The 27,714-nt window shown below is 47.0% G+C and overlaps 3 protein-coding genes across 7 annotated transcripts; 2 read left to right on the plus strand and 1 right to left on the minus strand.

Annotated features, from left to right (window-relative positions):
- Positions 1–30: 30 nt before the first annotated feature.
- On the minus strand, positions 31–2,441 carry LOC132335943 (small nuclear ribonucleoprotein-associated protein B'). Its single transcript, XM_059862943.1, has 7 exons — positions 2,315–2,441; positions 2,053–2,204; positions 1,596–1,707; positions 1,195–1,347; positions 696–834; positions 417–542; positions 31–210 (listed from the first exon to the last, which is right to left on the minus strand). Exons 1-7 carry the CDS (start codon positions 2,315–2,317, stop codon positions 173–175), a joined length of 723 nt encoding a protein of 240 aa, XP_059718926.1. The 5' UTR covers positions 2,318–2,441; the 3' UTR covers positions 31–172.
- A 132-nt stretch (positions 2,442–2,573) lies between these two features.
- ELMO2 (engulfment and cell motility 2) lies at positions 2,574–21,830 on the plus strand. Of its 2 annotated transcripts, none has more exons than XM_059862282.1 (21): positions 2,574–2,784; positions 6,868–6,993; positions 7,128–7,168; positions 7,675–7,747; positions 8,105–8,155; positions 9,132–9,313; positions 10,114–10,213; positions 10,394–10,545; positions 12,754–12,832; positions 16,337–16,387; positions 16,710–16,832; positions 17,457–17,591; positions 18,014–18,118; positions 18,200–18,308; positions 18,943–19,079; positions 19,395–19,558; positions 19,641–19,753; positions 20,057–20,164; positions 20,494–20,580; positions 20,900–20,973; positions 21,501–21,830. In XM_059862282.1, the coding sequence occupies exons 2-21, from the start codon at positions 6,916–6,918 to the stop codon at positions 21,699–21,701; spliced, it is 2,163 nt and encodes a 720-aa protein (XP_059718265.1). In that variant the 5' UTR covers positions 2,574–2,784; positions 6,868–6,915; the 3' UTR covers positions 21,702–21,830. The 2 variants fall into 2 exon arrangements, with proteins under 2 accessions (XP_059718265.1, XP_059718266.1); XM_059862283.1 differs by having other exon boundaries at positions 2,574–2,754.
- Positions 21,831–21,939: 109 nt separating this feature from the next.
- Positions 21,940–27,446, plus strand: SLC35C2 (solute carrier family 35 member C2). 4 transcript variants are annotated; one of them, XM_059862284.1, is made up of 9 exons: positions 21,940–22,212; positions 22,289–22,439; positions 24,061–24,124; positions 24,344–24,416; positions 24,571–24,739; positions 25,021–25,104; positions 25,433–25,608; positions 26,305–26,434; positions 26,577–27,446. In XM_059862284.1, exons 1-9 carry the CDS (start codon positions 22,096–22,098, stop codon positions 26,696–26,698), a joined length of 1,086 nt encoding a protein of 361 aa, XP_059718267.1. In that variant the 5' UTR covers positions 21,940–22,095; the 3' UTR covers positions 26,699–27,446. The 4 variants fall into 4 exon arrangements, with proteins under 4 accessions (XP_059718267.1, XP_059718269.1, XP_059718268.1 ...); XM_059862286.1 differs by having other exon boundaries at positions 25,433–25,497; XM_059862285.1 differs by lacking the exon at positions 25,021–25,104.
- Positions 27,447–27,714: the final 268 nt, after the last annotated feature.

The raw sequence follows: 27,714 nt of genomic DNA on the forward strand, positions 1-27,714 counted from the left end.
AGAGACCAGCACAACAGAGACTCCTAGTACTAGGTTTTCCAGCTTTATTAAAAAGGGCAAACATTACCAGCAGTAGATATAAAATATACATAGCAAAGGTCTGACAGGTGGCACTACTCAGTGTATCCCCTTCCTTGGTCTTCTCCCAGTTCAGAGGTACATTACAGAACTCTCACGGCCTTGGGGGGCGCATGCCAGGTGGAGGGGGTCCTGGGAATAAAGGAAAGAGTTGAAGAGAAAAGAAGCAGCAACACTAAACAAAAAAGACATTTCCCCCATGCTCAAAGTAGTCATAAGACCCCTTTTTGGCACCTAAGCACTTTGCCAAGTAGCAGAGCTAGGGAGACACTGGAATGCATCACCCTTCAAACATTTTATTACAGCTTCTCATGGCAGCTGGGATAGCCTCTGCTCACCTCTCATTCCTGGGGGTGGTGGTCTCATGCCTGGAGGGGGCATTCCCATGGGAGCCCCTCGGCCAGGTGGCATTCCCATGGGGGGGCCCATTGGTGGTCTCATGCCTGGAGGAGGTCCCATCATTCCTTAAGCCAGAGAAAAAACAAGCATGTAAATCCAGCTGAATATTCAAGGCACTAGCTGGGTACCAGGGTATCTCCCACAATACCAGATTTTCATCAGAAAAATGTTATTACCAATTCTGCAACAAAACATGGGCTCTACAGAGTGATTCCTACCTGGAGGAGGGGCTCCTCTGCTCATGGGTGGGGGAGGACCCCCACGCCCTGGTGTGTACTGAGTTGGGGCTCCTGCTATGCTGGCAGTGGCTGCTGCAGCAGCAGCTGCAACTGTTCCACGACCCTGGGGTGTCATCACCTGTAGATGAAACAAATAGACTCAGAAAAAATAGCACCTGCTTTATCATAATAACTAAAAAGTAACATTGAAATTCCCCTTCAGAAATTACACTCATCTTCTTTCTCTTAACTGACTAAATAACAGTACAACCTGTAACACAATTCAATGGATACCACTTGAATTATGTGTGAAAAGCTGCACTTTTCAACCCTCTTCTTCTGTCATACAGGACAATACCCAGGCAGACTTCATACCAAAAACTCCTCGCTAGGCTCAAACATTATGGTAACAAACTAAGACTACAGTTCTTCCACTATACCCATTTCTTGATCACACTGGTACCAAAAACTAAAAGCCCCATGGGTCATAGTATCTCACCTGTTGGGATGGTCCTCCCACTCCTCTGACAGGGCCAGCTAATCCTGCTGGAGCTTGTGGCATGGGAGTACCAGCTGGAACTCCCCTCCCTGCTGCTCTCCCAACACCAGGTCCTCCAGCAGCTCCAGCAAGGGGTACCCGGGCAATTCCAGTCTGAAAACACAGCCCCCAAAAAGAAAGATTCATCAGAAGTCCACAGAGCCTACAGCCTTGCTTTGTCCAATGAAATGTCCCAGCCCACAAAGGAATTACAGCTTCCTTCAGTGAAGTTAGTTGGACCTAGCCACAAGAGCATCTGTAAGATCTGTAAGTCTACAACAATACAATAGTAGTGTTCCCCTGCAAAGAAGCAAATTAATCAGATTTCCCTTTTTTTTCTTGAGCTCTCTGCTCATTCTTACATCTTTTGGGGGTGGTCCTTCAACCGTCATGGACACCAGGTTTTCCCCTCGCAGCAACACAAGACCAAGGACTCGTTTCTCTTCCCGCTCTGGCTGTTTTGAATTTTTAGGTCTGGGGAGAAAAAAAAATTGCAAAACAGAAGGAAAAACAGAATGAATGAATGCTGCCCTTTGAGCTTGCAACAAAATATGACTAGGCTGCTTCTCCAGAGATGAGCACATTTTATATGCTTTAAACTAAATCTAAACTGCTTAAATGGCATCACGTATGTTGGTTATTTGAAAAGAACTGAAACAAAGGGTCCCATAAGCTTTGGCAGTTTGGGGATTTGATGAGAGACTAAACGCATGAGTGTTTTTGCAGGAGCCGGCAGCACACTCTGCCCCACCGCTGTCCCGGCTCTCGCCCCGAGGCCCCCGCGCTGGGGAGCGGGCTGGGGGCACCCCCACCGCTCACTTGATCTTGCGGAACTCGTCGCAGTCGCAGAGGATGAGGTTCATGTGCTTATCGAAGGCCTTGAACGTGCCGATGAAGACGCGGCCATCCTGCAGGATGCACCGCATGCGGTAGTCGATGTGCTGCAGCATCTTGCTGCTCTTCCCCACCGTCTGCAAGAGAGCGCCGCGTTACCCGCGGCCCGGCCCGGAGGGGGAGCGGAGCGGAGCTCGTTGCACCGCTGCACCCGCGGCCCCCCGCCCCGCGGGCCCGCCCGGCTCACCATGGTTGCGGCTTTCCGTGCTCCCCCCGCCGCTGCTGCTGCCGCTCCCGCCGCGCTCTCTCGCTCCCCGCACCCCGCCCGCCCCGGCGGAAGCTCCTACGCGCGGCGGCCGCGACTTCCGCCCGCGCTGCGCGGGCCCCGCCCGTTCCGGCGCGCCGCGGCCGCGCTTCCCGGGGCGGGGCGCGCCCGGGGGCGGGGGCTGCGCAGAGCTCCGCGGCCCCGCGCTCGCTGCCGGGGCGGAGGGAGCCGAGCGCGGCCGCGGCGCCGCCGCAGAGCCCCGCGCCAGCCCGAGCGGCTGCCCTGCATGAGCTCCCGCACGCCCGGCCCCTGGCGCTCGCAGCCGCTCCCGGAGGCGGGGCACCGTGGGCACGGGGAGCTGACGTGAGCCCCGCCGCGGCGGCCCCGGAGGCGAGGAGGGGCGCGGGGACGAGGGACGCTCGGTTAGCGGCATTGACTCGGCTGCGCAGGGGGTGCGCTGGGGTGGCGGGGCGGGCGGGTCGGGTCTCCATGGTCCCCGCGGTCTCCATGGCAGCGCGGCGGGCGCATGACGCGCCCAGGGGCGGTGCCAGCGCCGGCAGCGCCTCGGCGGGGCCGCGGGAACGCGGGGCGGCCGCGGTGGGGCCGGGGGAGCGCGGGCGGGCGCGGGCGTGGGTAGGGGTAGGGGTAGGGGTAGGGGTAGGGGTAGGGGTAGGGATAGGGATAGGGATAGGGATAGGGGTAGTAGGGGTAGGGAGCGGGAGCGCAGCCGTCGGCGGAGCGCCTCGTGTCAGCCGCCTCTCCGTGCGCGCTGCGGCGCCGCGCCCACCCTGCCCGCGGCCCTGATCCGGCCTGGCTCCTCCGCCCGCCCCCGGCCCGGCCGCAGCAGCTCCGTAGGTCCCGCTGTGCTGCGCTCCCGGCGCATCGCCCCCGCTGGCCCCGGAGACACCGAGAGGGGCGAGGCCGGTGCTCCTTCGGGAGCCGAGGTACAGCGCGGACAGGGCTTAGCAGAAAATTCTTGTTTAATGCCTTGAACTGGGTTTTGGGCCAAGCTTCAGGGATTGGCGCCTGGCTGGCGGCTTTGAAGTCACTTGACTGATTAAAAATAATAAAGCAGTTCTCTTTTTGCTTGTTGCTATCAGTTTCTGTCTTTGCCAAGAGACGGTTTCTGCCGTGCTGTGTTGAAATGTGCATGACCAGGGCCCATAGCATGGTGCTTTACCGCCAGAGTGCAGCCATGGAAGGCATTTGGAGCAATGCAGGATTCCAGAGACGGGAATCTGAGCCATTTGCTTCTCTGGTTTATCCAGAGAGGGATGTTTCTCATTGCTTGGGGTGTTAGGTAATATAGAAAACTGCATAGCCTTCAGGCTGGACTCTGCCATCTCCTACCCTTTCATGCTGCTTGGCCAAGGAATGTCTTCTCTGCCCACCTGTCCCATTAGTCCCTGTGCCAGCATCACTTCCAACTTTAGCTTGGCCAGTTGGTACCATCTGGGGACTTGCTGAGGACTGCTGAGGGTGTTCTGTTGCATCTACAGGTTTCAGAAGCTGCAGCTATTTGCTTGTTGACTGGTGGATTCTACCAGGCAGCTTTTCTTTTTCAGGGAATGTTCTTTCATCCTCCTCATTTTCATTCTGTATGCAGCACACTTTGTTCTCTATCTGTAATGAAAAGAAGATTGAGTTTGTGAATAGGGAAATTCTACTTAAAATACTGTAGTTGTTTTAGCTTGCAGCTTCTCAGAAGTCTTTTGAATAGTGTGTTTTTAGTGGCTCTGCTGATTTTTCCTTGCCCTGCAGCTACCCCTGCACCACTGCTTTACATGACAGATCTCACTCTGCAGAAGCAGACTGAATTAATTTTTGATGGATTTCAGCTTGGCTTCTGTCTCTCTGTACAAACTGTGAGGAATTGTTTACAGGCTGTTGAGAAGAATGTGCTGTGAGAGCATGCACATAAGTGACTGACTGCTAAACACAATTACGCAACATCATGGTCTGTACTTCTTCACAAGAGCCTCTCAACAGTTTTATCAGCTCTATCACTGTTGCACTGCAAAATATCCATTGTAAAACCAAACATCTTGGCACCCCTCTTGTCTGCAGATGCACAGTGAAATCTTTTCAAAGCATGCTTTTGGCAGACAACCTCAGGTTAAGAGGCTGACCTGAAGTACCCTTTGTATTCGTGGTCCAGTTGTCCTCTTCTGGAAAAGCTGCTTCTGCTGAACTATCAATCTGTGTTGGTCCTTCAAAGCATTGTTTGTCCAAGACTGTTCTAAAAAGTTTCCTACTTTTTTAAAATTTTAATTCCTGCTTCTCTGGGTTCTCCTTAGCCAAGTCACTTTGGTGTTCAAATCTCTGCCTTGGTACAGATACCTGTGGTGTCTGCTCTGTGATGCTGCTGTGCAAAAAAAAAAAAAAAACCTTGAAGATATTTCTCAGAGTCTTGAAGCTCTGTTTCTTTCACTGTGTATTTGCTGTGCCTTGAATACTGATTGGAATAGGGAGCATGGTTGCCAGTCATGAGTGGGTGCTCATTTACAGAAGAAATTTGGGGCAGAAATAAGTGTTAAATATCATGGTGCGTTACTTTGAATTTGTATGCAGCTGAGAGCTTTTTTTTCGAGATACCAAGGTAGTGCAATACAACTTGGTTGGTCCCTGGTTTTGGTGATGAGGATGTCAGGGGAGCTGCAGGTAGAGTGCATGACCTCTGGGTGCTGTGTGCCTCTGCAGTTCCTTTTTTGGCATAAAACAGGACATTTATAAGGTTATTAAGGACATTATTTAGTGGTGGACTTAGCAGTGTTATGTTTATGGTTGGACTTCATGACCTAAAGGGTGTTTTCCAACCTAAATGTTCTATGATTTCTACAGGATTTCCCCTCATATCAGCATTTCTGTTTTAATGGGCACTTCCCCTCTCTGAATGTGGCATGTTCTTTGAGTGAGAAAAGACAAGTTAGAGATGTGTAAAGACTTCTACCTCTAGTAATCTGGACATCTTTGTTTTGGCATATAAATTGCTGTATTTCCTTGTACTTTTCAGTAGCAACTTGTCACTTGCAATACAAATAAAAGACTATGACTGTACTGCAAGAGGCTGAAGGGAAAAGTGGTAATTAGATGCTAATTACTCATGCATAATTACTCATGGGTAAATTAGTTTAAAAAGTTGCAAATTCAGTTCTTAATACTCAGGGACTAATCTTTGAGCCTTGTCTCTTCCCTGTGTATTTGTTGTGTTTTGAACATTGAATAGATTTAGATGTTTTCTGGTTGTGACTTGGCTCACTCATGGGAGAGGTAATTACCTGTTCAGTTATTATGGGCTGGTTACTGGGGATGTTGAGTGTGTGATTTCTGCACAGGACTGATGTTTCTCAGGCTTTCAGTTTAGGCCATCATAGCCTTTAATTGCTGGAGAACAGTGAGTGGAAATCACACACCATTTGGGAACTGCCTGTCTGTTTGTAGATTTAATAAATGGAAACCCTGCAGGTCGAGGGGTGTCATACAAATTGGGCTCTTTGGGGAGTACTGGTTGGATACTGGAAATTGCCCTGAGCCTGCTGCTTTTCCAAGGTCAGCTAATGTGTGCTGCTTATCTGCAAGGTTGGAGATGTTATTTTGAACCTAACTTGACTGGTACTTTTCTGAACGAGATGTGTTTAGTCTTACAGTCATTTAATGAGTTTTAAGAAAATACAAGAAAATACTCTTGGGATTGGTGCTCAAACAGAAAGAGAAGGCCAGGAGTACTGACTTGTAGCCGTCTCTGTGAATTGGGGTTGGCTTTCCAGAATATAATGAAATCCTGAATCTGGCTTGCCAGATACTTTCCAGGTGATGGGGGATGGTAGAGTGGACCAAGTCTGGCTGTCATAGGAGTGCAGGAGGTCACATAGTCCAATTTTTTTGGGCACAAACCACTGTGTCTGACAACTGACTGAGACCAAACCCTGAACATAAGCTTGTGCTCTGAAAGGCACATTAAAGGAGTGAAAGATACACTTCCAGAGCAGATGCTGAGTTACCTTATTTATTTTCTGTGATGGGTGCTCATGTTTTGGATTTATGATGTTACAGGAAGGGAAGAGGATAAAGCTAGCTTCGCCTAAGAGCCTGTTTGGGTATCCTGAGTGGATCAAGTTGTGTAAGAAATTTGGATGGGGTGTGAGTAAACACCAGCCTGTGGGAGGGAGGCTACCTGGACAGTCTGTTCCTGCTCTCACCTACAGCTGAGCCTAGGGAGCTGCTGCTTTAGTAGTCCTGCAGCCTGAGCTGCCAGTACAGACAGTGGGTGGCAGATGGGGCTTTGCTGATCAGTGACCCTCCTTCTTGTGAGTGCCCCAACAAGTTCTCAGAAATATTTCTCAAGTGATGAAGCTGGGCATGCAATTTCACAATATGCTGTTTGTGTGAGTCCTTGATCTCTGCTAGTAATGTCTGTTCTGTCCCTGTTAGGCCCAGGAAACCTGGGCTTAGGTGTTTCAAAGCTTGGTGTTAGATCCAGTGTAGCAAGTGAAATAGTTTTCAGAGAAGATGCTCATTATCCTTTCTCTTAACAGGTGTGGAGGTGTATGCTGTTGTAAGGGCACCTGGAGGAGTCTGGAGCAATGCCACCACCTTCAGACATTGTGAAAGTGGCTGTTGAGTGGCCAGGTGCCAATGCCCAGCTGCTAGAAATAGATCAGGTGAGACCTGGTAACCAGATGGGGGAGGAAAGGCACCCCAGCGTTGATACTGGAATGTGGGAAGCATAGAAATGGGCAGTATTCCTTTCTGGTTGAGAGGAACACGGCTACTGAGGACTCTCTTTCTGTTCTAGAAAAGGCCTCTTGCATCCATCATCAAGGAGGTCTGTGATGGGTGAGTAGTTCTCTGGGAATCCTTGTGGAGAAAGTCTGTCCTGCTGACAAGTCTTGCTGGGTTACTGTGGAAGTCTGCTGCTTGTTAATGTGCTGCTAGCACAGTCCATGCTGCCTGCTGCTGGTTTTGGCCATGGAATGGGCTGGGGTTTAAATTGTGAAGAAAAGAATCTCCTGGAAGATGGGGGCCTTCCATTTTTGTTCCAATTCTAAGTGTGTGCATTCGTATGCCTTAGGGTCAGTTTCTCTGAGGATTGGCCCATCCTGCTGTTCTTGAAGTGTAGGCCTGTTCAGGTGTTCCACAGAGTTGATTCAGAGTAGGCTGAAGTCCCACATTGTCCTCAAGAGGAGTTTTCTCTCCTCTTTGGGAGACCTGATTTCCCCTGCTAAAGCTTTGCTTGAAAGTTCTTTTGCAACTTCCTGGGATCAAGCTCCATTTCCTAATGGACAGCCAGAAGAAAGAGGACAAAGATGCTTAATGTATCCTTCTTCTTCTTCCTCTGCCAGGTGGTCGTTGCCAAACCCTGAGTACTACACGCTGCGTTACGCTGACGGTCCTCAGCTGTACATCACAGAGCAGGTCAGTGGGAGAGGCAGCAGTTTGCTGATAGCCTGGGTGAGAGTCCAGAATGTCTTGGACTACAAGTCATGGAACAATACTGGCTCTAATCCTTGAGGAGCAGCATCTCTGCTCTCAGGGAGATTCAGACTCAAACGGTGCTGTTTAACAGAGGAGCTTTACACTGCTCCCTTTGCAGGCCTGCAGGTGTGGGGGCTCAGCCACTCAAATTCAGTTCCCTCAGTAGGGTTGTGTGGCATGGGAGCCCCTTTGCTGTGCATGCAGATGTGCACTGTAGATCCAGCTACAGTGCACATCCAGTGGGGGGGTTATGTCCCCCCCACTTTTCCACAGTTTAAGTTTGGGTTTTCTTTGCAGACTCGCTGTGACATCAAGAATGGAACTATCCTCCAGCTGGCAGTGTCCCCGGTAAATGCTTCCTCACCTCCCTCTTTCCCAGTAACTCTCCATGGGTGGCAGGCTGTTTCTTACCTCTTGGCTTTTCTTTCTCCTTCTCCCCAAGCTGCAGGGGGTAATTGCAAATTACCTTTGTTGAGGGCCCTTCCATGCAGTGAGGCACACACTCTTTGTTTTCCCTCCTGCCTGAGGTGTGTGTCTTTCCTTTGGATGCTCTGCCCTTTCATAGGACTTCCTGTCAATAAACCCAGTCTACAATTTTAATGCATCTCCCAGATTAGGATGCAATAAAACACCTGACAAATGCATTCTCAATGTGAGGGAACTTAGCATGGTCAGTTAGAAAGCAACAGTTCCAGCAACTGAATGCAAAAAATTAAAATAGAGACAAGTTTGATGAAGAGGAGGTTGTTCCTGCTGAATTATTGCTATTGTGCCCTCAAAAGTAATCTTTTGCAGCTTTCTTCTTATTTAAATTCTTAAACCTTTTTTTGTGCAAATGTCTTGGCATAGAGCTGCGGGTGAGTAGGACTGGGAGAAGGTACTTGGGCAAAAGGAAGTTAAGAGGATATAATGATCTGTGTCTGAGAAATCTTACAGAATGTCTTCTGGATACACAGAATGAGATCATGCTTCTCTTTGAATCAGTGAGACTTTTTATCAATATTGTATTTCTTTAATGGTGTTGCTCCTTATTTCTATACTCACCTCCACTTACCTCAGCGAGGAGAAAAACAGGCATTTGCTCTAACTTGCAAACCAGCATTTTACTCACCTCCTGCTTGGCTGCAACTGTTGCTGAGAGAAGCCTTTTTTTAGTCTGTCTTAGACTTGCTGACTGCAGCTACTGAATGTGACTTTGCTGCTATCTCTACCCTGGCTCTGCTCTCCCTGCCCACCCATGGGCTTCTGACAGAATGCTGATGCTGGCAGGACTCAGCCTGCAGGTGCCTGCTCTGTAACTGGCACCATCCCTCTTTCCTGCCAGTCCAGGGCAGCTCGCCAGCTGATGGAGAGGATCCAGTCCCACAGCATGGAAGCCAGGCTGGATGCCATGAAGGAACTGGCCAAACTTTCAGCAGACGTCACCTTTGCCACAGAGTTCATCAACATGGAAGGGATTACAGTGCTGACACGGCTTGTGGAGAGTGGGACCAAACTCCTATCCCAGTAAGTTTCCTTTATTCCAGAACTCTGGGAGGAGGCCTTGAGTAAGGGGCTCATTTGGCTTCCTGAAGTGGCATTAAGCAATTTCACAACCTTAGAGCAAATGCTGATCTGTGGAGACAAAGTCTTTCCAGTCATTTGCTAAACCTCACAAGGCAGAACAGGAGACAGTCATGATTTGCTCTGGAAGTTTCCTCAAGCACAGTCACAGTGAACTATGGTACAAAGAATTCAGTTGGATTTTCTGTTGCAGTTGTTATATTTCATTGAAAGTACTTTTAAAGTCTTGATAACTTACTGTAATAACATTTATAGCTCTTCTTATATATTAGCAACTAATACATTTTTGGCATTTTTTTGCAATCTTCCCTTCAGTCTCTTTTATCTTTCTGTCTTGTGGTTATGTATTAAATTTTCCACATTTCATGCTGTGCCTTCATTTTATTTCAAGTCAGGTCCCAATATTTAGAGGACAATTAACTTCCCTTTTTTTTCTTTTTCTGATGTGGAAACGTGTTTGCTCCTTTGAGTAGCCAAGTACTGATCCTGGTGATTGTGAGTCTCTGGTGGCAGGACTAGGGACTTACTGCTGCTAATTTTAATTTGTGCTTGTAGCCAGGAAAAATAAAATATCTTTCTACAAAACAGTAAAATTATCTGCGTGGATGCATACACTTTATTGCTCCCCCAGGTGCCACACTGTGTTATTAGGAGAGTGTGGTGACATTTTTCTCTTATGCAGCTTGAGCAGGCTTTTTTCCTTGCCAGCAGATCTCTTGTAACTGAATTCTTCAATTTCTCAGTTATAGTGAGATGTTGGCTTTCACCCTGACTGCCTTCTTGGAGCTCATGGACCATGGTATTGTCTCCTGGGACATGGTCTCCATAACCTTCATCAAACAGGTGAGTTTGGGTGGAGGGGGTGAGTGGATATTATTTCTTCTCATGCTTTAATGCATCTCCCAGGAAGAGCAGAAGACTCTGAGAAGCTGAGTGCTGTCTGAGAGCACAGTGCACCCTCCTTGTGAGCCCTCACTCCCCTGGAGGTGTCCTGGCTGGCAGCAGCTGACCTGCTGTGCTCAGATTGCAGGGTACGTGAGCCAGCCCATGGTGGACGTGTCCATCCTGCAGCGCTCGCTGGCCATCCTGGAGAGCATGGTGCTCAACAGCCAGACTCTGTACCAGAAGATTGCAGAGGAGATCACTGTGGGGCAGCTCATTTCCCACCTGCAAGTGTGAGTGTCCACCCAGCAATGCTGGGAATTTTACCAATTTTGTGACTACTTGTTTATTTAAAAAGACATCCTCTTACATTTGGAGCACTTAAACATTTTTTTAAGCATTACCAAAATGACAACTGACTTGAAGTTTAAGATTTCTAATGGATTTTTTTAAAACATGAGATCCTAGAAAAATATGTTCTGTGTTCTGGAAGAACTTGGGCACATGAGTGTTGAACAAAGCTATTTAGCTTTAAATAACTCCCCAGGTGTGTTCAGTGCTAGGACCAAACCTGCATTTCACTAGAACAACTTCCCAAAGGTTTTGCATCCAGCTGTCTTTCACTTTTACCCCTCTTTAAATTGTCTCCACTAGAATCTAAGAGCTCATCATCTTCTGGGTTTTGTCCTGCATACTAAGGAAGAAAACAATTGCTTTTTTTGCTTGAAGGGATTAAAAATTCCCTTCATTTCCTTCCTCACTTTCCAAACAAGCTGGCAAATTAATTTCTATCTCTTAGGGCTGTTTGTCTAGGTCAGTTCTACTCTTCATTATAGAAAAGCTGCATGTAGTTGTTAGAGCTTTGAACAGGTTGGGTTTTTTCTCAAGCCTTTTAATTCTTTTCTGTATGGAAAAGCACTATTTGTGAATGTGATTGATGCTCTTTAATCAGTGAACAGTAGTTTAACCAAATTATAGTGCAAACAAAGTGTTGCATCAATGTCACTGCGTGCTTGGAATGTTTATACATTTGAATTTGGTTAACAGAAAAGCTAAACAAGTTCTCCTGAACACCCCAGCTGCTTTGTTCTGCAAAGAGTGTATCTTCTTTCAGCTTTATGATTTCTGGTTTACTCAAACACAGATTTGGTCCTTACATTGAACACACTTGTGCAGGTTTTTAAAGTAAATTATCTTCGTTCAAGACATAAACTTGTGTGCTTAAGTGCTTCCAGACCACAAATGGTCACTTAAGAAAGCATCCATGCAGGGAATATTTTGGAAGGGGAGGGGGAGGGTGAGTCAGGATTTGCTGGTGGTTTTCTTGGCAAGGCCATCAGGAGGGAACAGTTCATAACAGAGGATATGTTCTGGAAGAACATGACCATGGAAATAAGTCCAAAGGAGATGAGTTAGAAGAGGAGAAATTAACCTAAAAAATGGTTCTGCTTTGTCAAAAAGCAAGCAGTGTGGTGAAAAGAGCAACAAAGCCTGAAAAGGAGAGCAAAAGTGAATGTCAGACTTCAGAGACCTGTGCAGCTTGGAGGCCCAAGGAGAACCTAGGATGGTGCATGGAGATTTGCATGTTTGAAGTACAGCAGACTGGTCAAAATGAAAAAGATTTGGAAGGGAGCAATAGAAGAAAGAATATGGTTGTTATCCAGAGATATGTCAAAGTGAGGAAAATTGGTATTTAAGTTAAAAGAAGTATTGGCTTCAGATCTTTTATAAAAAGATCTTTTATTTCTACATGTATAGTTAAATAAATAAAAAATATTTTTAAAACGTTTATTCATGCACACATACTCATTTAGGTGATACACTGGACTACTGTTCATCAGAAGAGCTTGATGCAGGAGTGCTCTGGGTCAGGCTGAGGAATAAAGGACTTGACAGCCAAGGTCTACCCCTCAGGAAGAGTTAGAGTATTGCAGGAAATAAACCTGCATTTGACACAGGAGGACAGAAGCATGTCATTGGCATTTTGAAGCTTAGCTGTGTGCTGTTTTGAACCTGACAAGTATAACCACATGCTCTGTGTGACATAGGAAGGGCCTAAGCACCCCCCTTTACCTGAGGAAGTTCTGCAGTGAAGCATTCTTTCCCCTTAGTTCCATTTGATTTTGGTTTTGGTGGCTTCCACTGGCATAGGGGAGAACAATAACTTGCTCCATGCAAGTTCCAAGCTGTATCCATGTAGCAGACTGTACCATAACCAGGTTTTACAGAGATAGTTTCAGCATTGGAAACAAACTGTGGTGGTGCTGGGCTGCAGTCTGCTCTGCCTCCTGGGTAATGGACCTGTCAGTCAAATCTCTGTCAGGTTTTTGCAAGCCTTTTGAAGAGCTGGACATCATAAGCATAGGTTACATGAGTCCTGCTTGTCTGTTGAAAATGCACTAGTGCTGTAGTCAGTGTTCTCATGGTGCAGGTAAAGCAGCAAGCTGTAACTTTCTGTACTGCCTGTTGCCTTACAAGCCTCCCCTTTTTTGTTTCTGCAGCTCAAACCAAGAGATTCAGACATATGCCATTGCCTTGATCAATGCCCTCTTCCTGAAGGCACCTGAGGATAAAAGACAGGTTTGTTCTTGCCTTTTGACTTTAAACCTGAGTGATGGTGGCTGCCTGGCTTTTTATGCCTCAGAAATCACATTGTCTGGGCAAGGTAGACCTCAGACCTTGCCAAGAACTTAAGTGCCTGTTTCAGTATGGCAACAGAGGAGAAGAAGTACCATCCCATTAATAATGTGTCCTGGAGCACACATCTATATTTAGGACATGCTCAGAAAGGATTCTGAAAGACCTTCAGAGACAGAAAGTAATCCTGCAGACAGCATGGGAGGTTTAAGTTAATTGTGTATGGGAGAGGTAGGCTGGGTAGACTCCTTGGGGCTGTATGTACTTTATAAAGAAACACCCACCTCCCTCTCCCCAAAAAAGGGATCTTTCTTAAGTTATAGAGGAATATTCCTGCTGACAAACATGAGAAATGAAACACTGCCCTGCTCTGAGGAAGCTCCCAAGATCTCAGCTACCTGCAAGATGTGCATATGTGTGTATTGTGTAGCTTTGCTGTGTTAAGCCTTTCTTCTCCAGTGCCCTGTTTGTGCCTTATTCCTGGACTCCAAGCTAAATCCTGTCTGCTTCTCTTTGTGCCTTTTTTTGCTTTCTGCCAGCAGGACAAGCTGCTTAACCCACTAGACCTGCCCATCACTGTAAGTAACTCAAGCCTGGGGGCTGGTCATGTAGGGGACTGTAGGCATGTTAGCTCTTCTCTAGCTGTGCCTCCTTGTATCCCAGGGGTGATGCCCACAGCCTCAGAGTGGATGAACCTAGGGAGAAGGGTGGGAGGACTCCTGGGGATGCCCTCAGACTGTGGAGGGGAGAAGAGTCAGTAGCAGGAGAAACCCTGAATGGCTTTCTGTGCACACAAGGTCATAGAGACGGTCATAAAAGGAAATTGATACTGCAAGACTGACCAGGTGAACCAATTGTAAAACTGGAACAAGTCCTTTAGCAATCTGAATCTCCTTAAACTTACAGCAGCATGAGTTTATAGCTCAAATCTCACTTGTGCTAATGACAGTTTCATATCCAGCTGCATCCTTCTAAAGATAGAGCTGTTTGTCTGTGAAGAGCAGTCACGAAACTTGATGCTGACTGGGGACTAGAGCATAAATTCTGCCTAATTTGTGACTTCTCCCTTATGGTAATTGTAGTTTAAGAATGTTTTTTGCCCTCTGCTCACTCCAGGGAAATCACCATTCTTGTTAATAGGTTGATTTTGGAACCTTCTCTATTGAGATACTGGTAGGTTTTTTGGTTTTCTGCATGGCACAGAGAATGTTCCACTTTTTTCAAGGATGCAGCACCTTCAGAGTGGAAATTGCCATCTCAATAAATGTTACATAATTTCTAAAATTAATGGATATGCTTAATACATGAAAATAAGAAAAATCATACTCCTCTGCTGGTAATTCAGCAAAGATAGTAGACTTCATAGCAAACAAAATTCCAAGGGATTTTTCACTGTTTTTCCCCTCCCTTGAATACAATCCAAATGACCACAAAGAGCCATGGAGTTATCTAAGGGACTTGGAGTATCTTCCATATGAATAGAGCCTGAGAGATTTGGGATTGCTCAGCCTTAAGAAGAGAAGATTCAGGGAGGTCTTATGTGTTTAAATATCTGATGGAAGGGAATAATAAAGAGGGAGCCTGACTCCTCTCAGTTGTGCCTGCTGACAGCACAAGAGGCAGTGGGCACTGCTTAAAACCTAGGAAATTCCAGATGAAATGTGCACACCCCCATGACATAAATTAGAGAGTGGTCAAACACTGGAACAGGGTACCCAGAGAGATTATGGAGTCTCCATCAGTGGAGATGTTAAAAACCTGACTGGACACAGTCCTGGACAACCAAATCTGTCTGATGCTGCTTGAAACAGCAGAGTTGGACTAGGTGATCTCAAGACATCCTTTTCATCATAAACCATTCTGTGTTTCTGTGACCATCAAGCAGCAAAGTGGGCCTTACTGGACTCTCAGCAGAGCATAGACCCCTTAGCAGTGGTTAGACTGTTTGTGTGTTGATGCTTCTTTCTATGCTGTTTAGAATTGTTTAATTGTCTTTGTCCTCCCCACTTCTTATCTGCTTCAGTCACCTGTTAACTCCATCCCACACAAACCAATTCCTTTGAGAAAGGATTCTTTGTGTCGCATGCATGAGCAAATCCTAACAACAGAGCCTTGTCCTATTCTCAGTACTACAGCTCACAAATAGTAGTAGAAAATAATGACTCAGAGGGCAATGTGTTCTCTCTGAAAGCGCCTCCTACTTCATCTAGATGCTCCTTAGATACCTTCCACTCAAGCACTGACTCACTTTGGTTGTAAGATGAGCCCTGCTGAACTTGCAGCCATTACAGCTTGGCTGTCAGTCACTGTCTTGGTTCAGGAGGTTTCTGTCTGGATCAAAACTGATAATAGGAATTCTGAACAAGGTTAATGCATACATTTTAGCAGACTTCTTGCTCTGTCAAGAGTGATGTTGATAGGAGCAGTTGGAAAGTCTTGGATTGCTCAGAATGTACAGCTGATTGAGTGCAATTGTCTGAGACTCCACATCTGCTCCCAATTCTCAATCTGCACTGCACAGGAATGTGAAGACATCTCAGACTGTCACTTCTTTTGTACTTCTTCCAGATGATAAAATGCCCAACAGATTTTTCTTACCCAAAAGATTTTGCTTGTAGCAGCAAACTCATGACACCTTGACATTAGCACTTGTGCTATTCTCCTAGCAGGGGTGATGAGGTCACTGCTGTGTTAGAAAGCACACCTTCACAATTTCCAAGGAAAGCACAGGTTAGGTTTTTGCAGATGAATGTGTAACTGTTGCTGAAACTGAAGACATCTTGCATCTGCTGTGAGTGTTTGTCATCATGACTTGATGTTTGGGAAACCCTCCTCATCTAGAGAAGGAAGCCATGCACTCAGGAGGGAAACTGGAAGCTTTCCTCTAAGCATGAAAATTACTAGCCTGTATCTTTGTAAATTGAAATGCTTCTGCAAATTGTCCTCAAGCTGACTTCTGATCATCTCTTTAGAAACTGGACAAAGGAAATCAATTTCAGAGGGAGAGTTTTTGAGATGGAGGAGACCTGAAACTTGCATCCCATAGCTCTTGTTATCTTGGGTGTTTACGTTGGAATAAGAAGCTGTGAAATGCTAGTTGGAAGAAGCTCTTGGAAATGGCAGATTTTTCCTGGGCAATGCACAGTGTGCTTCCTGCTGCCCTATCTCCTAACAGTGAAGTACCATTTGATGTCCAACATTAAGCTGAATTTGCTTCTGTGCTTTGACTCTGCTAGTGGCTTTCTCCACAGTAGTGATGTTCTGTAGGGGAGCCATCTATGATTGTGGTGAGATGCTATGCTAAATTGACAGTCTGTAGAAAAGCACTTTGTTGTGTGCTAGTGCTATCTCCAATTCATAGGCTTCTTCCATTTTCTCCTTTCTGCACAGTGTGGGCTTTTTGTTTATATTTCACTCATGTTATTTCATCTTTAAATTCCACAACAGGAAATGGCTAATGCATTTGCCCAGAAGCACCTGAGGTCTATAATCCTAAATGTAAGTATGTCTGGAATGACAAAGTGCTTCCTAATGTCCTCTCAATGGAGGTTTCACTTGTGCATAGTGTAAATTCTGCTGCCCTTAGGGCACTTGCTGCAAAGTGACTCTTTCAAAGGTAAAACTTATTCAAAAGGGAGTTACCAGGATGCTGCTTTCTGCCTTTACAGAGCATTATAATTATGCTTCTGGTGGGATGTGGAGGTTAAACAACTGAATGTTCATATAGAGAGATGCACATGCAGTCTGGCATATGCCTAGGGTTAATACTTCAGCTTTTATTTGCATTCTCTTAGTTTCTATCCTCTTCTTTATTTTGCAGCACGTGATCAGAGGAAACCGCCCCATTAAAACAGAAATGGCACATCAGCTCTACGTCCTGCAGGTCCTGACCTTTAATCTCCTGGAAGAGAGAATGATGACCAAGATGGATCCCAATGATCAGGTCACTATTAGAGCTGAGTAAGGTCTGATAGAATAGGATGTACAGGTGGCCATATTCCTGAGCTCCCTAGTGCTATGGAATTTGCAGTGGATGTACATAAAGTTTCAAACTCGCCCTTCACATTGTCAGCCTTGAGATAAGGATATGCTCATGACCATCCTGCTGCATTCTCTGGGACTTTGAGATGTAAGTGGGCTCTGAAAGTCATATACTCCTTTCTTGACCAGCTGTCAAACTGGTTACTTAACCTCTATGGCAGGCACATCATTTTATCCATTTGCTTGCAGTATAGAAGGAAAACGGGGCATTTTTCAGGTGTCTGTTACTCAGCTGTATTACAGTTTTTAAGGAGAAATGCCATAGCATTACCTGAATGCTTAGAAATTGCCTGTCACTAAACTTGCAGTTAAAGAAAAGTGCAAACAAATATTTTGCATTACCCAGTGTACTGAAACTTGCCATTTTGAAATGGATTGCCTCTTTGTGTGCATAGTGCTAATGACCCTTGGCATCTCTCTGTGTTCATTGTGTGAGCTCTGAGGACAGATGCAGGAGTGTGCAATATGTGAAAATCCTGCTGTAGTGATTGATCACATCACCATTTCCCTGCCTTCTGTCCTTCAGGCACAGAGAGACATCATATTTGAGTTGAGAAGAATTGCATTTGATGCAGAGTCTGACAGCAACACCGTCCCTGGCAGCGGAACAGAGAAACGCAAAGCCATGTACACCAAGGACTACAAGATGCTGGGATTCACTGTATGCATCTAGACTGTAAATCTTGTCAAGGCAATCTGAGCAATCTCCACAGGAGTTGTGGGGAAATAAGGAAAGAAATAGCTGTTTCCTTTACCTTACTTAGTATCTGAGTTTAGAGATTCAGTTTCACTCACACTCCTGGGGAATATTGTGAAGAACTTGCTGATGGGTTAAGTGCAAGGGTTCATTAGGCATTCTTTGGAGCTATTTCTTACCATATGCACCTGTGCTATGAAGAACTTGGAACCAGCCTTGCCTCTAGAAAGTTCAGATAGCATTGTCAGGAGGTGTTCAGAGTTACCTCTTGGATAGATGTGAGGGAGTGCTTGATGGACAGGTAGTTTAAAATTCATTCAGAAAAAGTTCTCACACAATTCATTGAGCTAATTTATTTGGATTCTTTCTACACACTCTTTTCACAGAATCACATCAATCCAGCCATGGATTTTACACAGACTCCTCCTGGGATGCTGGCGTTGGACAACATGCTTTACTTGGCCAAATTTCATCAGGACACCTATATCAGGGTACGTGAAGCTGCTGATTTTTACAGATGCCAACACCTCAGCAGCTCTTCTTAGTGTGTGTGTGGCATCCTGTTCTTGTAGATTGTTCTGGAGAACAGCAGCCGAGAAGATAAACATGAGTGTCCCTTTGGGCGCAGTGCCATTGAGCTCACCAGGATGCTTTGTGAGATCCTGCAAGTTGGGGAACTCCGTAAGTACCATTCATTACCCACCTTTACAGGCTGCTGGGCTGATGCTTCTAGAAACTAATATTCACAAGCATTTTTACCTTGATCTCACTTCTGCCATGTAAGGACAAGGTGAGCTTAGAGTTAGCACAGTTGATGTCTGAGTGATAATATCATTATCAAAATAAAGTAAGAAATTTTGGTGTGTGCACTCTCGTTCTCCTGAAAAACTGATACATGCAGAAAGCTTCAACTTCTCAGAGCTTCAGGAGGGTGCTGTATAAAGAAAAAATAGTCTTGAAACCAGCATGAACTTGGGAAAAGTTTGTTAGCTCTGACAGTTTCAAAACAGCATTCTGAGAAAATTAACCACTGTAAGAAATTCCACCAGAGGAAGATGGGAAACACTGCAGGCAGTTATTTTGGGGGAGCAGGATAAAAAGGGCATGAGTCACAGAGGTTTGCATGGTGAGCTGTGGGGAGAATTGCTGATGTCAATAAACTATCTATGGAGTGACAAAGTATTGAACTGTCTTAATCCCTTGGAGTAAGTACTGTTGCACACCATCAGTTGTCTGTCACTGTAGTGGACTTTAGTTTCTCCTAGTACCTTTTGTCCAATATGCTCACATGGCTGTGGTTTGTTTCTTTCTGAAGCCAATGAAGGCAGGAACGACTATCACCCCATGTTTTTCACTCATGACCGTGCATTTGAGGAACTGTTTGCCATCTGTATCCAGCTGTTGAACAAGACCTGGAAAGAAATGAGGGCGACAGCAGAAGATTTTAATAAGGTCAGGGTGGAGAAGAGATATTTTTGTAAAAATCTTTGGCAGATCAGCACATATTCACTCAGTCTGTATATTTGGTTAAGGAGTAGGGCACAGATGATGTGATAGGGCATTGGTATGGGCTGTAAGGGAGGATGACTTTTATTTGGAATGCCCTGAGGTCCTTCTTGATTCTTCTGGATCTTCAAAGTCACGAGTATCCTGATACTCCTGGCCCCAGTTATACCATGTTAGTTCTTTGCTGCTACTGGGCTGTGCCCTGATTCTATGCTGCCAACAAGAATGTGACTTGTTATTCTTCCTGTCCCACCTCTTTAGGTTATGCAGGTTGTGAGGGAACAGATCACAAGGGCTCTGCCCTCTAAACCAAACTCCTTGGACCAGTTCAAGAGCAAACTGCGCAGCCTGAGCTATTCTGAGATTCTGCGGCTACGCCAGTCTGAGAGAATGAGCCAAGATGACTTCCAGTCTCCACCTATTGTGTACGTGCCTAACAAAAACTGTTGCCTTCTATACCTGCTATTATCTCCATTTTCTGCTTACTCTTCCATATTTGATTGCCAGGGAGCTGAGAGAGAAAATCCAGCCTGAGATCTTGGAGCTGATAAAGCAGCAGCGCCTGAACAGGCTTTGTGAGGGAAGTAGCTTTAGGAAAATTGGAAATCGCAGAAGACAAGGTAAGAGGACAGTGTCTGCTGTATTTTTTCATGTGAAGAACTGTAGCAAATAAGATCTAATTAATTAGTCTGTCAGCAGGCATGTTGCCAGAAAGAAAAGCTGGTTACTTGGCTGTCCATATCAGCCAGTAGTTTGGGATGGCACAAATGCGTATTTCTAAGAATACAGCCATCCCTTCATGAATAAGAAGCTGTGCTGAGAAGCTGGGTGAGCAGATGGATTGGGTGGAGAGGCTGTAACATAGTGGCTGTGAGACCTTATGTGAATGATCTTGCTCAGCTTACCCTTGGTGTGTGTTCCAGAAAGATTCTGGTATTGTCGCCTGGCTCTGAATCACAAGGTGCTACACTATGGAGACCTGGAAGATAATGCCCAGGGGGAAGTGACCTTTGAATCTTTACAAGAAAAAAGTAAGTCCTGATTACACGCTGTGCACTCTTCTGTGCTCTGCTGTCCAGAGGATGAATATAATTCTAGATAAAGATGAAAGACACAAGGCTGAAGCCCTGACTAAGGAGACACCAACTTTTGTTCCTTGCCCAAATTCTTCAAACCTTGGAATTACTTGATAGTTCTTTTTTAAAAGCCAGGTGCAGGGATGTCTTACTGGTAATGTGATTTGGAAAACTGCACTAATGAGCTAAAAAACCAAACAGTGTTCAGTTACAAAGACAAAACAAAGTTCTGTATTTTCCTGGTTAGGATTGCTTGTTTGGGAGTTTTACTTTTTCACTGTTAGTTCCAGTTGCAGACATCAAAGCCATTGTCACAGGGAAGGATTGTCCACACATGAAGGAGAAAAGTGCACTGAAACAGAATAAGGCAAGTTCTCCCTTTTCACTGTCATTAATATCTAATGCTGTAGTGTTTGAGATTGAAAGCAAGCAAGAGGAGTGAATGATCTCCCCCACTGCAGGTGTGCTGTGTACAAACCCTATCTCCTGTCTGAGCCCTTTCCTAGTGTTCCTTTGTGATGCAAGGAGCTGTAAACATGATTGTGCTGTAGTCTCTTCAGAATTGCTCACAATACCAGTGTGAGAAAGTGTACTGAGCTGCAGCAAGGCAGCTCTCTTGGGGTGGCAGGCAGAAGGTGCTGTAATGTTCTGTTCAGCTGGTGAATGAAAGATTCTTTTCCATTTAGGAAGTGTTAGAATTGGCCTTCTCCATATTATACGATCCCGATGAGACCTTGAACTTCATTGCACCCAATAAATATGAGGTAAGAAACATAGTGGTTAAGCAGTAGAATATATAGCAATTAACTTCAGAGATTAAGATGGATCAGTTGCTTCTCATTTGAGACTCGAGCAGGCTGTCTCTCACCAGGTTCATTCCTAGAATATGTTGCTGATGCTTTATATGAACCATCTTTTTCCCTCCCTTAATTATCTTTTTCATTTAAAAAGAAAAAAAAAATCCCACAGTAATTTCCCCTAGTCTGGACTGCTACTTTTTTTCCCAGCTGTTTCCTAGAATCTGTTTACTTGTTTCATTTGTTGTCCCACAGTAGAAACTCTTGTCCTTCTAGTACAACCATGGGCTCACACTTTCCTCTAGGCTTTTAACTCCATTGGAAATATCTGTGGGAACTGTTTTAGAGCTGGGATTGGGATTTTTTTTTCCCTACATATTAACTCACTGCAGTGTTTCCTGTCTTAAAGGTCTCTAATTTTTGCAAGGACAGAAAGATTTGACATAAGGTATCATTTATGCCTGCAGTCGTGAATGACCCCTTCTTTTCCACAGTACTGTATCTGGATTGATGGGCTTAACGCTCTCTTGGGGAAGGACATGTCCAGTGAGCTGACCAAGAGCGACCTGGACACGCTGCTGAGCATGGAAATGAAGCTGAGGCTCCTGGACTTGGAGAACATCCAGATCCCCGAAGCGCCGCCGCCGATCCCCAAGGAGCCGAGCAGCTACGACTTCGTGTACCACTACGGCTGAGGGCCCCGAGCCCGCCGGGCCGTGCGGCCGGGGCCGCCGCTTGCTGCCGTGCCGCGGGCTCGGCCCGGGGGTCCCGGCGCCGCCCGCCTTTTGTATCGGTTCCAATAATAACCAGTAGCGCTCCTCGCCGCCGCCGCCTCCGCCTCTTTCCGCCCTGCGCGGAGCGTCACCGCTGCGCGCCCGCCCCGCTCGGCCGCCGTGCCGTCGCTCGTTCCCCCGCCCCGCCGGGCAACGTCACCGGCGGCCCCGCTTCCCCCGCCGCCACGGCCCGCTCAGCATCGCGACACCCCTGCCCTGTCCTGCCCTGTCCTGTCCTGCCGCGGCCCCGTCACGGCATCCCCCGTGCCCATCCCCGGTTCCTCCTGCTCCTCGCTCCCCCGGCGCTGCCGGGCGCATGGCGGCGGGGGCGGGCGGCGCGGCCCTGGGGCGGGCGGCGCTGGCGGCGCCGCTGGTGCTGCTCTACTACGGCTTCTCCATCGGCATCACCTTCTACAACAAGTGGCTGATGAAGGTGCGGGGTGGCGGGGCGGTGCGGGGCGGCGGCGGCGGGAGGGCGGCGGCGGTGACAGCGGCTGTCGGTCCCGCAGAGCTTCCCGTTCCCGCTGCTGGTCACGCTGCTGCACCTGCTGCTCATCTTCGCTCTGGCGGCGCTCGCCCGCGCCCTGGCGCGCTGCCGCTCCGGGCGGCCGCGGGCAGCGCTGTCCTGGGCCGACTGCCTCCGCCGGGCCGCCCCCGCAGGTACGGCCGGGCACGGCAGGGGACGGGAGAGGGCGGCGGAGCGGGAGCGGGCCACAGGTTCGGGGCACGACAATATAGGAAAGACATGAAGGTGTTGGAGAGCGTCCAGAGGAGAGCCACGAGGATGGTGATGTGAGGAGCGGCTGAGGTCACTTGGTGTGTTCAGTATGGAGAAGTGAGGACTTAGGGGAGACCTCATTGTGGTCTTCAGGTCTTCAGCATCCTCACGAGAGGAAGCAGAGGGGCAGGCACTGATCTCTTCACTCTCATAACCAGTGTCAGGATCCAAGAAAACATATGAAGCTGAATCAGGGGAGGTTTAGGTTAGATATTGGGAAAAGGTTTCCGCCCAGAGGGTGGTTGAGCACTAGAACAGGCTCCCCGGGGGGTGGTCATGGCACCAAGACTGAGTCCGAGAAGTATTTGGACAACACTCTCAGGCACAGGGTGGGATTCTTGGGGTGTCCTGTGCAGGGCCAGGAGTTGGCTCAATGATCCTGGTGGGTCCCTTCCAACTCAGCCTATTCTGTGACTCTGTGAGAATGCTCAGAGGTGCCTGTGGCACTCTGGCTGCTTCCAGAGCCCTTTGCCTGGGGTGGTCGGGGGCAATCCCCTGGGACAGGGTGAGCTGTGGGGTCCAGCCATTGCTCTGGCCCCTGTGTTTCCCTACCAGGTGTAGGGCAGGTGTAGATGCTACCTAAAGCTTCAGCCTGAGACATGCCACCTTCATTGCTCATTACAGAGATGTATAAGGATAGGGAGAGGCCACACAGAAATCTTTCTGAAGGAGTCACTGGCACAGAGAACCTTCTGCAGTGCCTTGATAAGTTGTGTCTGCAAGTAACATTTTTTCTTTAACGCTGGTATCAAGCCATGCGTTGCATCTTTCTCAGGGTGGAGCTTGATAGAGAATTCATCATTCATGGCGCACAGAACTATCTGAGACCAAGAAGTGAAGCTCCTACTTGGAGCTCAGAACTGTAACTCCTTCTGCAGTTCTTTGGCTGGGTGTTGTTTTGGCTCCCACAGAACAGCATCTGGTCTGTGATCTCTGGCAAGGTTTGCAGTACCTTACATAACATGCCCCATGGTTTCTTGAAAAAAGCTCTCCACATCTGCAGCAGTTTTACCTTTCAGCATGGCCTGCCCTTGGATCAGTAACACTGTTTCCTGTGGTAGGAAACTTACAAAGAAGGGAGAATAGACTGTACCAAAAGCTGCACCAGGGTCAAGGCTGTGTGCAGATAATTGTTGCTTTTTCAGGCTTCTTGCAGTGACCCTCAGACTTACAAGTTATGTTCTGATACAGTCAAGGAAGACTTTATGCAAATCTGCAATCACTTTCAGTCACAGGGAGGGCAAGAGTTATTTCTGGCTTTTTTGTAATGCATGTTGAGTGAGTGCAGTGCTGAGCCCAACTTGAGTCACAGGGAACAGGACAGAAACATGAAGAGCTGAGAATATCTGACTTATGGTGGTTCTGAAGAACTAACTTGAGGAAAGCTTGTTTTTTCCCCGGGGTCTGCTCTGCTGTCTGTGGCCATGAAGCAGGGTTTTGTGGTGGGTTTGAGTAATGTCACAGAGGACGGTTAACTTCAGGACTTTTTCATTAATTCTTTAGCTCTGTCAACTTCCTTGGATATTGGGCTGAGTAACTGGAGCTTCCTGTATGTCACTGTCTCCCTGTGAGTACAAACACCAGGTTCCCTGGGAGCCTCTGGTGGGGTTTGGAGAGTGCTTTGCCAAGGTCTGTTTCTTGGACAGGTGTTTGGTTAGTGGGGTCAGCATGCAGGGTCTGTGATAGCTTGCTGGTAGCAGTGTAGAAATGGGTGATGGTTTCTAATAGAACTTTGATGGGAAGAACTACATTGAAGAAGTCTGACTGTGTATTTTGGTCTTTACAGCTACACAATGACCAAATCCTCTGCCATTCTCTTCATCCTGCTTTTTTCACTGCTCTTCAAGCTGGAGGAAATGGTAAGAGTCCCATGCAATGCTTTAGGGAGGGAGGTCAGACCCAGGGAGATAGGCAGTGCATGCACAAGAAACGTGAGCAGAGGAATGCTGCAGTTAGCTGGGTGAATCTGAAAGGAAGGAGGTGCCTGTCTCTGTTGTGTTTGCTCTCCTGCAGAGGGTGACGTTGCTTCTGGTGGTTCTGCTCATTGCTGGGGGACTCTTCATGTTCACCTACAAGTCCACACAGTTCAATGCACAGGGGTTTGTGCTGGTGCTCTGTGCCTCTTTCCTGGGGGGCATTCGCTGGACCCTCACACAGATACTGATGCAGAAGGCTGAGCTGGGTATGTGGGGTGCCAGGAGGGGGTGGTGGTGCTGGTAACAGGGAGGGGAATAAGGAGAGGTAATTGCCCTTGCTGCAGAAACATCTCATGGAAGGTGTTTGAAACCTTGGGCACAGAATATCTGTTGGTGGGTAATGAAGGTGGCTGGGTGTCTGCAGCAGCACAGGTGTGGGCATCACAAATAAGATGTCTGTCTAGGAATGGTGCTAATAAAGGCTCTGGGACCTGTGTTATTCCCTGGCTTGTTGCTGCCTGCTCTGTTACTGATTCTCCTCTTTCAGGGCTCCAGAATCCCATTGATATCATGTTTCACCTGCAGCCGCTCATGTTCCTGGGGCTCCTCCCACTCTTTGCGGTGTTTGAGGGTGCGTGAGTTCATTACAGACAGCAGGGAGAGCTTTATAGAGTGGTGGGAGATTGCTTAGCAGTTTGTTGTTGGAGATAATTCACTTAAATAAGTGAACAACTATCAACTCTGCAAAGTAGTTAGAGACCTGGATTTATCTCATGCTGGCAGAACGTTAAAGAGTGCATAGAAGTAGTAGCCTGCCACACTTGTGGAAGTAAGGGCTGTGAAGAACTGGCTGCACATCCTCCTCATACTGGAATGTGAGCAGCCCACCCCATCAATCTTATTAAGAGGAATCCTGGGAGCTGGGAATGGTATTCTGCTACTCATTGTCTTGTTCCTAGGCCTTCCTTTGTCCATATCAGAGAAGCTCTTCCGTTTCCATGAAGCAGGAATGCTGTTCTCTCTGGTAGGGAAGCTGTTCTTGGGTGGAATTCTTGCCTTTGGTCTAGGCTTTTCTGAGTTCCTCTTGGTTTCCAGAACATCTAGCCTCACCCTTTCCATTGCTGGCATTTTTAAGGTAAGGCATGGTTCCTGTGCTAATACTAGAAGGCAAGTACTGAGTCATCCCTATTGGGCTTTATGTGCTGGGAGCTTGCTTAGATCCTTAGAAACAATTGCTTGTTATTTTTCTTCTCCTTGCACAGGAGCTTGATGCTTTGCCTTGCAGTCTCTGCAGTGCAGTCTCTTGGTCCCTGACAGCAAAGGGCCAGAGACTAGTGGCTGTTCTATAAAAAATACCATTAATGATCCAAGTTTGTTGGAATGTGGGATAGACTAAAACACATTGCCTTCAGGAACAGCAGATGGTGGGGAAGAGAGGAGGGATAAGAAGGGCAAGCTCTTGCATCAGACCTGCATATGACCAAACCACTGGTTTGAGCTGTCTCTGTAGCCTAGTTTGGCACATCCTCCCCAGAGGAGTGCAGCACACATACTTTTGAGCTGAACTGTGATATATGAAATCTCTCTGATCCAGAAGTTGCAAGATTCCTCTGTAACTGAGCTATGCAGTCAGATGACTTAAAATCCCACATCCTGGTTTGACAGGTTGTTTGTTTCTAGAAACTGTTTTTAGAACTCTGTGCACATGAAAGAATGTGCTGATAGAAATTTAGCAGCCTGACATCTTGATCTAGGCTTCAGCTGAAAAATGTAGCACGCATATCTCCTCAGGTCCTGCCCTGCCACTTGCCATGTTTTTTTGTTTCCACAGGAAATCTGCATTTTATTCCTGGCCACACATTTACTGGGAGACCGCCTCAGTCTCTTGAACTGGCTGGGCTTTGCTGTCTGCCTGTTAGGAATCTCCCTCCACGTTGTTCTCAAAGCCATGAATTCCAAAGGTGATTGTTTTAAATCCCTTTCTCTTTCTCTGTAGGCTTTCTCATTGCTTCTCTAGGAGCTGGGTCTAGTTCCAGCTCCATGACAGCGCCGGTTTGGTGGGAATCCAGCAAGTTTGTCACTAAAGGGGCTGTCTGCATGCAGGTGACAAAGCACTGGAGCCACACGAAGAGGCCAGCTCTGACCCTGACCTGCAGCTGCTGCTGCGCCACCCCGAACAGGCTGAGGAAGAGGAGGAGGTTGTTGAAACCCCACAACAGCACTGACTGAACATGAAGCACAAAGCCACCTGCTCTGTTCTTACCTAACCTGCCTGACAGCTGTCCAGGAGGAAGGTCCAAAAGTCTCTGTGACCACCCAAAGCAGAGCCAGGGCCCGGTGAGAGAGTTCTGCTGTTTTGCTGCAGTGTGGATTTGTAGATGCTGCACAAGAAAAGGCAACATCCCTTTCACAGGAACTTGGAAGACAAGCCCTGGCTCAGTGGGTGTAGAATGGCAAGGTGAGACAGGGAAAAGCTGTACAAAGTCCATTAGGGGATCCTGAAGGCTGACCATGAGCTGTAGAATGAACATGGACATGTCTGGACTGCAGGCTGAGGGGTTCTGGGATGATTTTACTGCTGTTTAGGCTTTGAATTCAAAGGAGAAGGTAGATACACCTTCCTCTATTTTTATATTTCTGCAACTTAGGAACTCCCATCCTAGTGGGATCACATGACTGAATAAATCCCTAGAGTTGTCCCAGTGAGGACTTTTTGTGCCTGGGGACCTCCATGTTCTGTGTGCATTGTAAGGAGAGAATTAAATGCTGGTATTTGGGACCAGTTGAAAAGGATGAACATTTCCAGGTGATGTTGGTTGGAGTGAAGACAGGGATGCCAGAGTACTTCTGCTACAGGCCAAGAGGAGAATGAGCAGTGTCACAGGAGATCTAACTTGAGCAATAAGCTTATCAGAAAGTATGTGGGGTTTTGAGGGGAGGATTTTTTGGTTTTTAAATAAACTCTTTTTCTGATTTGCTTTTGTCTGTACATTCTCCACCTATGCTTCATCAACAGAGGTCATTTGTCTTCTCAATTCCTTTCCTTTTAGTCCTCCACTGACCTTGCTACTGCATGCCCATAAGGCCTGGCACACAAAACACTTGCCCATCTATCACTGATCTCTAGAATTAGGGAGATGTTCTGCAGCCTCTCATATTTATGCCAGCCAAGAGAACTTACTGACTGCTCTGCCTTGATGCACCATATACCCTGAGAAGGCTTTTAGTATTGTGGCTTTTT

Source organism: Haemorhous mexicanus, chromosome 18 (assembly GCF_027477595.1).
Source record: "Haemorhous mexicanus isolate bHaeMex1 chromosome 18, bHaeMex1.pri, whole genome shotgun sequence".
NCBI classification, from domain to species: Eukaryota; Metazoa; Chordata; class Aves; order Passeriformes; family Fringillidae; genus Haemorhous; species Haemorhous mexicanus.